The sequence below is a fragment of the Ostrea edulis genome, chromosome 6 (genome assembly GCF_947568905.1).
Source record: "Ostrea edulis chromosome 6, xbOstEdul1.1, whole genome shotgun sequence".
Lineage (NCBI taxonomy): Eukaryota > Metazoa > Mollusca > Bivalvia > Ostreida > Ostreidae > Ostrea > Ostrea edulis.
Window position 1 is genome coordinate 71,409,323 of NC_079169.1, and position 14,238 is coordinate 71,423,560.

Consider the following 14,238-nt stretch of genomic DNA (forward strand, 5'->3'; position numbering starts at 1 on the left):
GAAATGTTTGATAGACGGCTAGTAATTCCCGTCTAGTGTCACAAGAATTTCTCGAAGCTGAACTGAATGTTTTGCTGTAATAGCATATGACTTTCTCTACCCCATTTTGCATATGACTTCTCTATCCCATTTTGCATATGACTTTCTCTACCCCATCTTGCTCTGCTCCCAGCCCACTATTAGAAGCATCTGTATCTACAGTAATAATCCTTCTTCTTTGGGATATGATAGTATGTTAGAGCTCTTCTCAATTTGTCAAACGAGACATTGCAGTCATCGTCCCATAAAAAGTTCCTTTTTGATTCTGTTAATTTATGTAAATGTCTAGCTACGTTTAAAAATTTGTAAATAAACCTTCTATAGTATTAGCACAAGAAAGCTTCGAACATCTCTTATATTTTTCGGGATAGGCCAGTTCTTTATCACTTCGATCTGTGAAGGGTCATTTGCTATATCTTCCTCGTTAACAATATGTCCCAAAATGAGACTTCTTTTTGGAGGAGGGTACATTTTTTCGGGTTCATTTTAAAATTGCCTTTTATTAATCTGCCAAAAACTTGTCTTGTAAGATCTGAAAATTCACTGACATTAGTTAGACCTATAGATGTCGGACCTCCACATATGGAAACAGGCGCTTGGATGTGGCAGCAGCTACACTCTGGAACTCTCTGCCTGATAACCTCCGTCGTTGTCAGAATTCGAACACTTAAAAAACATTTAAAAACACATCTTTTTAGACTTGCATATTATTAGTATTATAGGTGGTTAAATCTATATGGTTTCTTTACCATCATTTTAACATGACCTTTTCAAGTGTATAATTGTATATTTATATCAACTATTGTATTTTATATCATTTGATTGTACGGCGTGGAACTTTTTTCATGCATATCATGTTTTAGATTTTAGTAATTTTACTTCACATTATTGATGTTTTTTCTAGCATTGTTTTGATATTATCTGTCGTAATGCTATTATAATTTCCTTTTACTACTTTTATAACATGCTGTATCATTTTTAGACGGGGTCACGTGACCCCGTCTATTAGTTTACTGTCAGTCGAGGCCTCAAAACGGAAGCCGTGCGGAGAACACATGAATTGAATCTCCGCGGAAGAAAAGAGTGCATGAATTGCGCTGATCATTTTGTACACAGATTTGAAAAATATCAGATCGATATTTTGAAAAAAACACCAATCTTTTTATTTTTCATTGATTTATTAGATGAATTTGAATTATCTTTCAAACAGAAACTATTGTTATTTCCATGAGCAAATATTCTTTTTTTTTTTTTTTTTTTTTACATTCGGCCTTTTTACGGAAGAAACCGAGAATATGCGAATGTATCCGGAGTTTGTCGTGTCATTTAATCTATGAACGTAAAAAAAATAGTTTTAATGCAAGCCAATAATATTAACCCCCCCCCCCCAACAACTGTACAGGCGAGTTTTGTTGCACGTTTTACTTATTTATTTTGAGGTCAAAAGGTCAAAGTCTCTCTTTCAATATATACTGTAGATTTGAGCTTGCCTCTAACATTTATACATGTACTTGCTGGTGCATGTTTATCAGATTTCAAATTCTGATGACATTCAAGATTCGTGTTGCTTTTGAAATCCAAAGGTCAAGGTCATGATCACATTAAATACCTATTGCGGCTATTGAAGACCTTTTTATGGGTACCAACATTTTTGACCTTGATCTTGGAGTTTGACCTACTTTTTGAAAATTTGAGCCTTGCTTATAACTTTTGAACACTATGTGATAGAGCTTTAATATTTCACATGAGTAATCCTTGTGACAAGACCTTTCCGTTTGTACTAAACCTTTTGACCTTGATATTTGACCTACTTTTAAAAAGATTGACATTGGTCTTAACTTCTAAATGGTAAATATTGCACTTGAGCATTTTTTGTGACAAGATCTTTCTACTGATACCAAGATATTTGTCTTTGTGACTTTGGCCATCTTCGGAATTGGCCATTATTGGAGACATTTTGTGTTTCACAAACACATCTTGTATTATACAAGTTTTGGAGTGTTTATATATCCATCTCATTATAACCTTTTCTGTGATACTGAAAATAGCTATGGAAACCCAGCATTGCAATTTATTTAACCCTGATCAGGCATCAGTCTGTATTATTAACTCAAAATCTCACATTGCAACAGTATTATATCCTTTACACAATCATAGTTCACTGTTCTATATCGAAGTTATTACTATTCAACAGTAATGCTTTTACAATTGTTAATTGTCCAGATACTCTGGCACACTGATTTTGACTGCGGATAACTCCGTTTACCTGATCAGGATATGGGGCTCACGGCGGGTGTGACCGGTCAACAGGGGATGCTTACTCCTCCTAGGCACCTGATCCCACCTCTGGTGTGTCCAGGGGTCCGTGTTTGCCCAACTATCTATTTTGTATTGCTTGTAGGAGTTATGAGATTGATCACTGTTCGTTATCTTCACCTTGCATACTGGTATATGCATAATATTCTAAAATGCCTGAATTTGCAACACTTCATGTCATATTGTTTCACTTGAGAAGACAGTTGTCTGGCTTGTGGACTTGTTTATTTATGTTGGACTGTAACATGTAAATATTTTTCATTGCATAGGAAACTTCTAGCCCAAATGAATGTTAAAAAATTTGAAATTACTATGTTACCAATTTTGTTACAATGTTTACAATTTACATGTTCTTGTTTACACTTTCAGTAGTTTGGAAAATTTCCTTTACTAAAGAAAGAATTGGAGTGTTTACATATCCACTTGATTTTAACATTTCATGTGTTATTCACAGGTTGTATTGAGCAATTCCAAAGTATGCCATTATCAATGTTATGATTAACATTTGGTTTCATTATGTTGGTCCATAAAAATAAGCTTTTAAACATATACGGTCATATGTCAACCTATCATATGTTATCTTTCTGTTCTGTTGACATATTAAACTTTGTTCCATACTTTTATCTATATTTCTTTTCATTTACTTTATTATAGCATTCATGCTTTTTCACAAGAGTTCAGCACCTGATTTAGCTATGAAGAGCTAAGTGCTCAAGTTAAAATGGTGACCCTCACTATAAGATACAAACCAAGAATATTGAGGTTTAATAAAGAAGGAACGATCTCGGCGAAATGATAACCAAGAATATCGAGTTCTGCATCATATTGATTAAACAAAACTGGCCACAAGACTAGGAGTTCACAATGCAAGCATTCCTTTAGATATTCGTTTTGGCCTCAAAACCATAAAAAAAAACTTCAAGAAAATTTCGATTTTGAACACTTCTTTTCTTCTATCAAAAACACGAATAGGAAGTTGTACGTAAATCTGCAATTCACGACCTATGTCTGATTAAAATATTTGTCTGGAGAGTTTTCATATGAATTGTCATATTAGGATAACTGCACCATTTCTGAAAGTTATGCATTGAATAATTTGACCCCGTCTTTCAGTACTTTCAGGACTTTGATTATTGTGTGCAGCGCTTTAGAGTGGTTATTTATAGTCATATAGGGCGCTATATAAATATTTTTTTATTATTGCCTTAAATTGTCTATATGTTCATTGAAATTTTTGGACACGATAATATCATCTAAATAAAGTGTTAAACAAGGCATACTTTCCATGAGGGGTTGGATAAAACTCTCTCCATAAGCCTCTCAAAAGTTGCTTCTACATTACATAAACCAAATGGTATTTCAGTGAAATGCCAATGTTCACCACCTAGTATTGAAAAAACTGTCTTGGGTTTATTTTTTGGCTTCATTTATACTTACCAGTACCCGCTTTTTAAGTCTATGGTTGAGAACCATTTTGCCCCAGATAAAGCATCTAAAGTAGTGTCGATCCTTGGAATAGGATAACTGTCCTTAATGGTAACGTCTTTTTAAAATCCTCGGAAGAACACCAGGGCCAAGGCGACTCAGGTAAGCGTTGTGGCCCATTGGGTTACCAGATGTTTCAAGAAATATTTTCAGTACACAATAGAGGGTATTTATTCATGATTTTTTTGTATGACGCAACAGTTTAGTACTGACGTAAAATATAAATTGAAAATAGCTATTTCCAAGTGTACGCTGATTTAATAAACATTGATGTTCTTTCATGTAAAATAATGGAAAAAACACTGACATGCACTCCATGGATGTATAAAGAGCGGATTTTAAGGATTCCTTGTGTCATAAAGCATTTAAGAAATCATTCTATCTCCTGGAATCTTGAGTGCTGAAATGATACAATTTTCATAAATAGCATTAGAGTCAAGCCGATTGACAGCTAGGTGTTTTTCTGCTAACGAAATAAAGACACATATTATCATATTCATAACCGTGGGTTTTGATTGAAATTCACCATTTTTTTGTACATCCTTTTCTGCTATTTCTATGTATGCATTTAGATTTTATACAGTATCAGAAAACTTGCACTTTAATACTATATACTAAGTTTGGCCCCACCCTGTGGTCAGAACCCTTACATATATAAATGTACTTTGGGGATCATCAAATTTACAATTTTGGTAAAAGACTACCTCCTCTATCCATTTAGTTTCAATTTAGTATCAATAGCACTAAAGATGTTATTTAAGTGTTTTACACCTAAACACTATATAACAAGTTTGGCCCCACCCTGGGGTCAGAACCCCTACCCCAGGGATCATGAAATTTACAATTTTGGTAGAGGCCTTCCTGCTCTTCATCACCATGCATTTAGGTTTTCTTACACGTGTGCGGTTCTTGAGAAGATTTTTGAAAATTAATCAAATTTGGGCAGTTTTTGCCCCACCTCAAAGGCCCCAGTGGACCAGGAATCCTAAAATTTACAATGTATGTCCCCCTTGTTCCAAAGATGCTTCATACCAAATATGAAAAGAATTGGAATGATAGTTATCAAGAAGAAGTTAAAAATGTCTATTGTTCACACATTTAATAAATGACAATTTTGGCCCCACCCTGATATCAAAAGCCCTACCCCTGGGATCATCAAATTTACTATTTTGGTAAAGGACTACCTGCTTTTTCTAAATATCTATTCAGTTTGAATATAGTATCAACAGCACTAAAGAAGATGTTATTTAAGTGTTTTACACGTAAACACTATATAACAAGTTTGGCCCCGCCAGTAGTATAAGGCGTCCCGATAGGGAGGTCAACTGAGTGCACTTTTTATGCAAATGAGGTCAAGTAAGGGCGTTTTTGATTGGTCAAGCGGTGTCGGGGTCAACGGAGTGCACTAGGACGGGGTCAACCCCAGCAGGGGTTGTAGAGCGGGTGAATAGGCTGGCCTATGGCCGCTGGTCTATGATGCGGTACTTTCGCTTTGAGTTCCTGGAATGAGTTCCTGCTATTTTTCTGAAAATCCAGTGAAATCCTGTGTATTAAATCTAAAAGAATAACAGTGTATTAAATCTAAAAGAATAACACAAGGTTTTAAGTTGACATGTTTATTAAAGAACAATGGTACAAGCATAGAACAATTCAATAAACATAAAAACAGTTCAATAAGCATAAAAACAGTTCAATAAGCATAACAGTTCAAGCACAGTCCATTACTTTCTGCTGAGTTTCTTCTTCTTTTTTGGCCGTTCTTCAGTAGGTGCGGTTGGATTCCACATCTCTAACGGTGTGTATTCTCTCTTCACAGGGGATTTTGAGCCAGGTACGGACCCAATCATCGCATCTATCTCCGCTTGTTCTTCTGGACACTCACTAATCCAGTGTCCTATTTTTCCGCATTTGAAGCAAGGATCCTTTTGTTTGGTTTTCTTGCTGGTCTGTTGAGAATCTGCCGACCACGATTTCTTACTGGTCTGCGGATAATCTGTTTTCTGTGGGCAATCCGGCGACCAATGTCCTGTTTCTCCACACGTGTAGCACGGGTTAGCAGTGTAATCTGGAGTGTATTCCTTCCTAGGTTTTTTAGAAGTCAGGTCTTCCAGCTTCTTCAGTAGGATTGTGGTATGATTTCCAATCTCATTACTCAGCACATTAATGCGGTTAACGATCCCGTCTAGTGTCGTGGTAATGATGGCGAAATCGGTCCTGCTCATGGGGGAATCTTCTCCACCGAAGGGGGGTTTATCGTATAAGCCCATCTCCAGTCCCGTAGCATCCTGTGAATCGGGAAAATAGAAGCCTAATCCGGGGTCTGTCGGATTCTGGCTAGGGAGGTAATCCGAGGTCTGGGCCATCTTCACTTGTCGAGCAACGTGGTCTGAAGGCGTGAGATTGAAGCTCGTGGTCTGGTTCGAGGTCTGGGCCATCTTCTTCTCTTCTCTTCTTCTTTGACCAACGTAGTCTGGAGACGTGAGCAAGAAGTTCGAGGTCTTCCCCAGTTCAGTCTTCTGATCATCACTCTTAGCTTTCTTCAGTTCAATGTAGTCTTTCTGTGGCCCCATCTGCTTCTGTACCAGCTGATCTATTTTCTTCTGAGCTTTGTCCACAAATTCTAGTTGTTTCTGAGCCATGTCTTCTGGAAGGTGATTGAAGATCGAATGAGGACTGACACTGGGGTTCCGCTTTTATAGCCAGCAAAATGTCTAGACTATTCTGTCTCGTGAGGGGCACGTGGGGAGCACGTGGTTGCATCATCTTTTTCTGGAAAAACCGGTTTCAGCTAGAACATCGCGCGACCAGCGCGTGCTAGTGCACTAATTGAACTTGAAAAGCCGGTTTCTCGCGACCAGCGCGTGCTAGTGCCCATTGGTACACATTGACTTTAGTGGAATGGAACTTATATTGGTGTTTAAAGTAGCCCTAAAAAGGGCTGTGCATGAAGTTTTTATTTTTAAAAATGGCCGGCTTCATACGCAGGTTCTTCTATATACACGTGTAAGTCATGATCTTCGGATATAATGTGTTGTACTAATTGTCGAGCTCTTCTCCTGGGGAAACGTATCTCTTCGACGGTTTCCCACATCCAGTGTGCATCCCAAAACATTACCCATACACTTCTCCGGTAACGTGGTTTCTCCAGTCGAATAAATCCCGATACTTTTTGAGTGCCGTTCAATAACGTGTAAAACTGGTAAATCATGTACTGTATGAGGGGGGAATTTTTCAGGTACATGTCACTTAAACGCAGGTAAATATCCTCCACTGTTTCATGTGACCGCAATACATAGTCAAAACACCAATTTTTAGATCGGCCCCAGCGTAATCGATGGCGACATCTCTGTACTAAATTGTCCCAGATCTCCATCTCGTCTACATAATCTTCTACTATGGTTAAATTCTCTACTGGTTGTATTCCTTGGCGGCGGCGTCTCGCTCTTAAAATTCTCCGTGTATCCATGACTGAAGGTCAGACAAGAATGACTGTAGAAAAACCAGCTGACGTACAGGTGTTTGATCACGTGGTGCAGGTGTTTGATCACGTGATGCATAACCTTTACCTATAAATACAGGTGTTTTCTGAACGTTCGTTATTTACTATGGGCGGCAGTGCTACTACGAGAATAAATGGATATAGTTATGTACTACAATGTATGAACGTGGCCTTACATAATCCTCACATTCAAAATGCTCGTCAATTTGTACAACAGATGTCACCGGAGGTCAGAAATGTACATAGTTTTCAACGGATTGCTGATTCATTAGCGGAGAATACCAATACGGGACGTTTACTCATGATTTATTTGTATGCTGAGGAATTGAAACAGAATCTTCCAGACCAGATGAGTGACATTGATCGGATCTTACGCGATTGTCTACAAAAAGGATTCGTGGAACTGATTCGTATGAAAGGAATGGCTGCCCTGTTATAAAACAAGAACGTTTTAGAATTTTTTCATTTTGATCATCATGGCTGAATTGACCAACAACGTTCTTACCGCTGTATTACAGTATTTCGAGGACTACAAAGAATCGGTGAACAACGCTCGTAGCGCTGCATTACAGTGTATCAAGGACTGGAAAGAAAAACAGCCGTTGAGATATAAATTCGCCATGAAGTTGTTGATCTTTTGGGAATTTCCTATGACCTTATATGAATATTCCAGCGTTTGCAAGCATATAGCCGACAACCTGAACAGAGAGTCTGGATTGATCATGATTTATACCATGGACCAAGAATTTAGACGACGGGAACCTGAGAAGACTGGGGCGATTGTAGCGATTACCGATCACTGGTTGGAAAAGGTGTATAAAAAAACCTAACCGTTTTCTTTTCCTTTATTCCTGGAGGATGGCCAGCAGTGACAACATCGCAGAAAAAGCGCATAACCATGCATTAGAATGGGTCGAGAAAATGCAAGACGATACGGTGTTTCAAGCTGTTAAACATTTTCTGATAGCGGGGGTGTTTCCAATGACTCTGGACGAATATACAGATCTACGGAACCGGATATACATCAATCTCTATAACGATGCGGGATTGATGTTAATTTATGTTGTGGGGGAGGAATTCAAGAAACGCATGCCTGAAAAAATCGCCGAGATTGAAAGTATCACCAAGGACTGGCTTCGAGAAGTATACATAAAGTGTGAAGAACTTAATTCATTTCATTTATTCCCGGAGGATGGCCAGCAGTGACCACATCACAGAGAAAGCGATAGTTTATGTATTGGATTATCTCACAGACAGTCATTCTGGGCAGATTGAATTTGTGTTACACTATATGCGAGAAGAATTATTTCCCATCAGCTTAAAGGACTATCCATGTCTCTGTCAGTATTTGATCGAGAACCGGATCACCCCGCAAGCCTTAGTATTGATTCATTTAATGGGCCGGGAATTGAAACGAATTCGACCCACAGACAGAGCAGAAATCGAGAAAATCAGACTACGATGTCTTCGAGAGATGTACGTCAAGTTAAACGTGTGACTTTTAATCTGGATCATAATGAAGTGTATCTGTTACCCGAAGAAGACCGGACAAGTATCTGGATGACTGTAGCCGCTGATCGATATCGATTTCAACGCAGGATTCGAGAAATGGAAAAAATGTTGGACCCTATTTTAAAAAGACATGTGCATTGGTGTTGTGTGTGGGAGTTATGTATTTGAAATATGTGACATGAATAAAATTGTTTACACGAAAGCTGTGTTTGGTTGAGTCTCTCAGAGAAGGGTTTATTTGTTGAGGAATCCAGAAAATCCTAAAGGTAGAGTGAAAATCGAATCAAATAAGGTGTTTTCTATCGAATAGACCTTATGAGATGTTTTTAGGGATGTACATGGTCGAGAAATAAATTTTTAAAGAGGCGGTGAAGAAACATTGAACCTCGACTCGACCTCTTTAACCGCTGTTTCTTTGAAAACTATGCGACGTAGCAAAATAAAAATAAGTTTAACGCATTCGCCGTCTCAGAATCTATCAGATTAAATCTACCTTGCACAGATATCGAATGTCTAGAAAAAGACAATGAGAAAAAACTCTCTACTCGAAAGCACAAATCCGCCATTTTGACGGCCACCATCTTGGCTTCGTCTCCGAAGCGAGGGATGTTTTCGAGGAGGTCCGCGCTTTCCTGATATATACCGGCGCACTCGCCAGTTCGCTTCACTGGTGATCCAGCACAGTTGTAGAAGATTTTTGAAGATTATTTAAGAAGAAAGAAGAAAGAAGAATGGCTACAAGAAGAGACCCGCTCTACAATTTCCAGACCTTGCCTGGCTTTCGGTACCGGCTGGTAGTGGTGGCTGAGGAACGGGTAGGGGAGAATTGGGTCGTGCGTTCTGAGAACGACCTGAGCACCTTCTCCCCTTTCGACCAGAGTGGGGTCCGTGAGATCATCTGCCGGGTGCGGGCCGAGTATGAAGGGAGGGCACCCCGCCGCCGCACCGCTCGAATCTCCACGGCCACGAGACCGCGCCGACGGGCCCCACAGCCACCCTCACCACCACCACCTTACTCCCCGGCGACGCCTACAACACCACCACCAGCGATCCCATCGGCACCAGTGGAATACAGCCCGGTGCCGATGAGCGACTCACCAGCGTCACCGGTGGAGTATTCACCGAGGTCACCGTCCCCCGCACCACCTCCCAGTCCAGCCCAGAGTCCGTCGCTGTTGGTGGCAGCCACGTCATCACCACCGAGACCAGCAGCCCCTGCAAGACCCCCACCACCTACCATCCGGTTTGCAGGGAGGACTCCACCACCACCGAGACCAACCCACGCACCGGTGGCAACTCATCCCCCGAGGAACCACCCTATGACTGTCCCTGGCTGGGCAGATAGGGCGGTTCCCATCTGGTTTAAGTGTCCTGTCTGCTGGCAAGACAGGGTACACTCTGGAATTACGTGTAGGGGATGTGGGCAGCGCCCAGCTTGCTGCTCGTGCGTGGAAGAGTTACAGGAGCGGCGACACACCCGGGGACGGTGCCCGTTATGCCGGTTTACCGGAAGCAGGGAATGAAAGTCGGTCCTTAGGACCAAACGGCCCTTTTCAGGGCCACCAACTTTTTTGAAAAGACACTTTTTATGGCAAAAATCAAGAAACACACAAGTTTGTTTTAAAAAAGTTTTTATTAACACAAGTAATAGCTAGAATAAAGCTATAATAAAGTTACATTTTCTTGACAATGTAAACATGTTTATGATACTGATAAGCAAAGTCACAAATCCATTGTCTATAATGAGTCCAATTGCCTCCGGCTAATCCATGAGGTTTCACCGTTAAACAGTTACATTGTTGTACAATAGCATCCACCCAAGGTAGAGATAATACATCTCCTCGTAGATCCGTCACCGACATGCTGGTTGACAGGTCTCACAGGTACACGTTGACCGGGGTTCTTGACTGTAAGGACAGTGTTGAAACAGCCGGGGATCAAACTTTCTCTGAGTCCAGCGCTCTCTAAACTCCTGACAGATCTCACAGGTACAGTCCTTATGTGCTATTTCTTCTTCAGGGGTGATGGTACAATGCTGCGGACACTTACACTCTAGCCAGGGTTCTCTAGTGTGACTACAACATTTATAGACAAAGGGATAATACGTCAGCTCTGCCAATCTCTCTATCCACTTCTGTTTGGCCAGGATGTTTTCTTTTTTATAATGAAAACACCCACAAGTGCTCCAAGGTCCTCGGCAATACCCACACACTAGTACATCTTTCTCATCGTCCGCGTACCGTTCAAACGACATGATTGAGAAAAAATGGTAACAAGTGACCTATTTATATAGTGTTTTTTGATGAGTCATCAACATGACGTCAGCCATCTGAGGTAGGGGATGTTTTCGAGGACGTCCGCGCTCTCGCCTTTTTAAACGAGCGCAACGTCAAAATCGGGCATTCCGATTTTTTAAAGGAACCAGAACCATGAGCCGTAGAGTAGGACCAGACCCTACAGTGAATGATTATTGTATCAAATGGGAGGAGGATTGGGAGCAAGAGATTGCCCCGCCGGCCTCACGGGAGGCTCTTCCCCCACCGCCCATGAGCCAGGATCTGCCCCCGCCTGAGGAAAACTGGGACGCAGAGTTAGAAGTGGTGCAACGGCCTCCGGGGAGATTGTTTTTTAAACACGGCTGGTTGCCCGTTTTTGTGTTTGACCACGAGCAACCCCCGGAGGAGCAGAAAAAGAAGAGAAGAAAGAAGAAGAAGAACAGACAGTGAGGGGACCGAGAAGAAAAGAAGAGAAGGAGAAGAGAAGAAGAGAAGGAGAAGAAGGAGAAGACAGAAGAAGAAGAAGAGAAAAGACCAAGAACAGAGAGAGAAAGAAAACAGCCCTTTTCAGGGCTACCCATTCTTTTTGAAAAGACATGGTTGATTACAATGACAAGAAAAAAAAAATTTTCCAACGTTTTATTAAACTCCAACTATAAACAATAACAATAACATAGTTTACAATACATTCAGTCTTTGACATTGACAAGTTTGTCCTTGATGGGTTCTCGGTTTTCGGAAGGTCTCTTTAAACCAATCCGCCACAAAACGATCGCGTTGTAAGGCCGTGCCTTTCCAAGGAAGTAACCATTCTCGTACGGTGCTTCTATGGCGATGGCGTTGATGTAAAAAATACACACAGTATTGTCCACAGACATCCGTATTCAAATCTTGATAACAATGGGTGTTATGAATCCAAGTCTCTCCGTGGCGTTGAATAAAGTCTTGGATGTCTTTATGGCTGGGAGGTAATCCGTAAGAATCAAAATATTCGACGGTAGGGCTACTCAAATACAAACAGACCCAATGCGCTCCAGGGCGATCGTGAGGGTCTGTATTCACCACGATGGCTTTGTGATGAGGTAACAGCTCAGGTATGACATCTCGAGGATACACACCGGCAAACGCCGGTCCTAAATCTCGTTGTAAAACATCTCTCAATTGCTGAGTATCCATCTCTCTCTTAGTAATCGATGCTGACTTCTCGTTGTTTGTTGATTTCTAGCAGATTGTCGAACACGGCATACACCACACAGTTTAAGGTCCTGGCTACGTTGGCGGCAAATTGCACTTCCACTCTCAAGTTCCCCGTCTGTATGAGATGAAATTTATCCGTCTGGGCTTCTTGATCTTTCGTGAAATCCACACACCAGAGGGTGTAACCGTTTTTATACTCTTCCAGGGTAATGTCCGGAGCCCAGTCCTGACCTAATTTTCCCAAGCCTTTGTACAGACTCAAATACGATCTCAGGTACTGATCGTCGGTGAAATTAGGTTCCAAAGGTCGGGTTTCCATCATTTCTCCATTGATACTGATTTCTAATTTCTTGACTCTCTCATTTTGGAAATGAAAGGGGTTTCTGGTATTATCCCCATTAAAAGCCGCATTGTCCACAAAACCCAACACGATCAGTTTAGGCATCTGTCCTTGAAACAGATGATCGGTGATTTTAGATTGGGTGCCACTAGGAATGGTGAAGGTTTTCACTTCCACTCGTCTCAATGGATATTTCGCCGTTTGAGTACTCAGTTGCTGATTGATGAGATTAATGATACTCGGCACAGGTTTGACTTTCCTCACCCACAAGATCATACTTTGAATGGCCACTTTCCCACTACTCCCGGCAGCGGTCATCATGTAGAACTGGGGTCGAGCGCGATTGAATCTGAGACGGACATCCAAGCCATTAGGGAGACATTTCTCTTGCTCAAACAAATCCAGATGTAATCGATCCATCAACACGATCTCCTTACTGTCTGTAATCTTCTCGTGACGTTTTCTCAACCCTACATTCTTGGAATCATCCGGATACTCGGGAGTCGGGATGACGGCCGCGATGTTGACTTTGTTAGACACTACTGCAAATTCGATAGGAGTTTGAGCCAGAGCTTCTAATTTGACCTCATCCATATGTCCTGCCGTATCTTTTTCCCACAAGCTACAGGCTCTCATCTGGGTTTCCAGAGTCTTGGGTGCATAAGACAACAATTTCTCCAGATACGCTTTGTAGGGATAAGTATCCGTCCCCGGGGTAATGACTTTTCCATTGAGACTGACATCGATTTCACTGAACAAGGAATGGAGAATGTTATTCACGGGGGTCGAGGTCGAATGGCCTCCTGCGAGATTCGTTCCATTGGCTTTCGTGAATTTACATACCATCTGGAGATAAGTTTGGGATAAATCCAGATATTCATCTCCTTGTCCTTTGATTTCAAATTCAATCGGAGCCGTATCCGAGTTGAGGGTACTGGAAATGGGGTAATATTCCATCCATTTCGAATCTTCTAAAGTGACGTTGGTCGGGGGGACTTTAAACAGTTCTAAACTGCTGGTGCCACAAGCGCAAGATTCTCGGTGCATCATATTGGAACGATGTGTTACTCAGCGTGAACTGGGCTCAAATGTGTTCTGGTCTCCTTCTCACTCCCTTTTTATAGGGTTCTCAGTCGAAAATATCCAGAGAGCGTTTTGGCTTACCCCTTTTCACTAGCTTCCTACCTCCCTTCCTAGATCGCTTCCTAGGTTGCTTCCTAGGTCTCTTATGAGGCCCTCCCCGAGCTAAGATACGTTGTTTTCTTTTAACAAATCCTTTTCCTTCCTGTATTCCCACCTGTTTTCCCACCTGTTTTCTTTTGAGGGTCGTGGTTCCAGGCTTCCTGAGTATTCCTGTGCGTGCTTTTCTTCCTCGTTTGGATGGGGCTTTTCGAGACCTTCGCCTACGAGCATACCCTGCTGTCTCTTTCAGGGCTTGGGCACCGTGTGTCTTGAGAGCGTCTTTGAGTGATCGTTTATTATCTAACACATCCATCCCTGTTTTAGCAGCAGCCTTTAAGGCACTTTTAGCCCCCGATTTGAGTAAATCGGTGAAAAATCCTTTTCCCTTCTGC

The 14,238-nt window shown here is 41.2% G+C and overlaps 2 protein-coding genes across 2 annotated transcripts; one reads left to right on the forward strand and one right to left on the reverse strand.

Annotated features, from left to right (window-relative positions):
• The first annotated feature begins 9,582 nt into the window (after nucleotides 1-9,582).
• LOC130047312 (uncharacterized) lies at nucleotides 9,583-10,374 on the forward strand. Its single transcript, XM_056141981.1, has one exon. It carries the CDS (start codon nucleotides 9,583-9,585, stop codon nucleotides 10,372-10,374), a length of 792 nt encoding a protein of 263 aa, XP_055997956.1.
• A 1,936-nt stretch (nucleotides 10,375-12,310) lies between these two features.
• On the reverse strand, nucleotides 12,311-13,714 carry LOC130047313 (uncharacterized protein F54H12.2-like). Its single transcript, XM_056141982.1, has 2 exons — nucleotides 12,748-13,714; nucleotides 12,311-12,555 (listed from the first exon to the last, which is right to left on the reverse strand). Exons 1-2 carry the CDS (start codon nucleotides 13,712-13,714, stop codon nucleotides 12,311-12,313), a joined length of 1,212 nt encoding a protein of 403 aa, XP_055997957.1.
• Nucleotides 13,715-14,238: the final 524 nt, after the last annotated feature.

Coding starts and splice junctions, on each gene's coding strand:
- LOC130047312 (XM_056141981.1), top strand. CDS start 9,583: ATGGCTACAAGAAGAGACCCGCTCTACAATTTCCAGACCTTGCCTGGC.
- LOC130047313 (XM_056141982.1), bottom strand. CDS start 13,714: ATGATGCACCGAGAATCTTGCGCTTGTGGCACCAGCAGTTTAGAACTG. Junction 12,556..12,747: donor GCCTAAACTGATCGTGTTGG/GTTTTGTGGACA, acceptor TGGGAAAATTAG/GTCAGGACTGGGCTCCGGAC.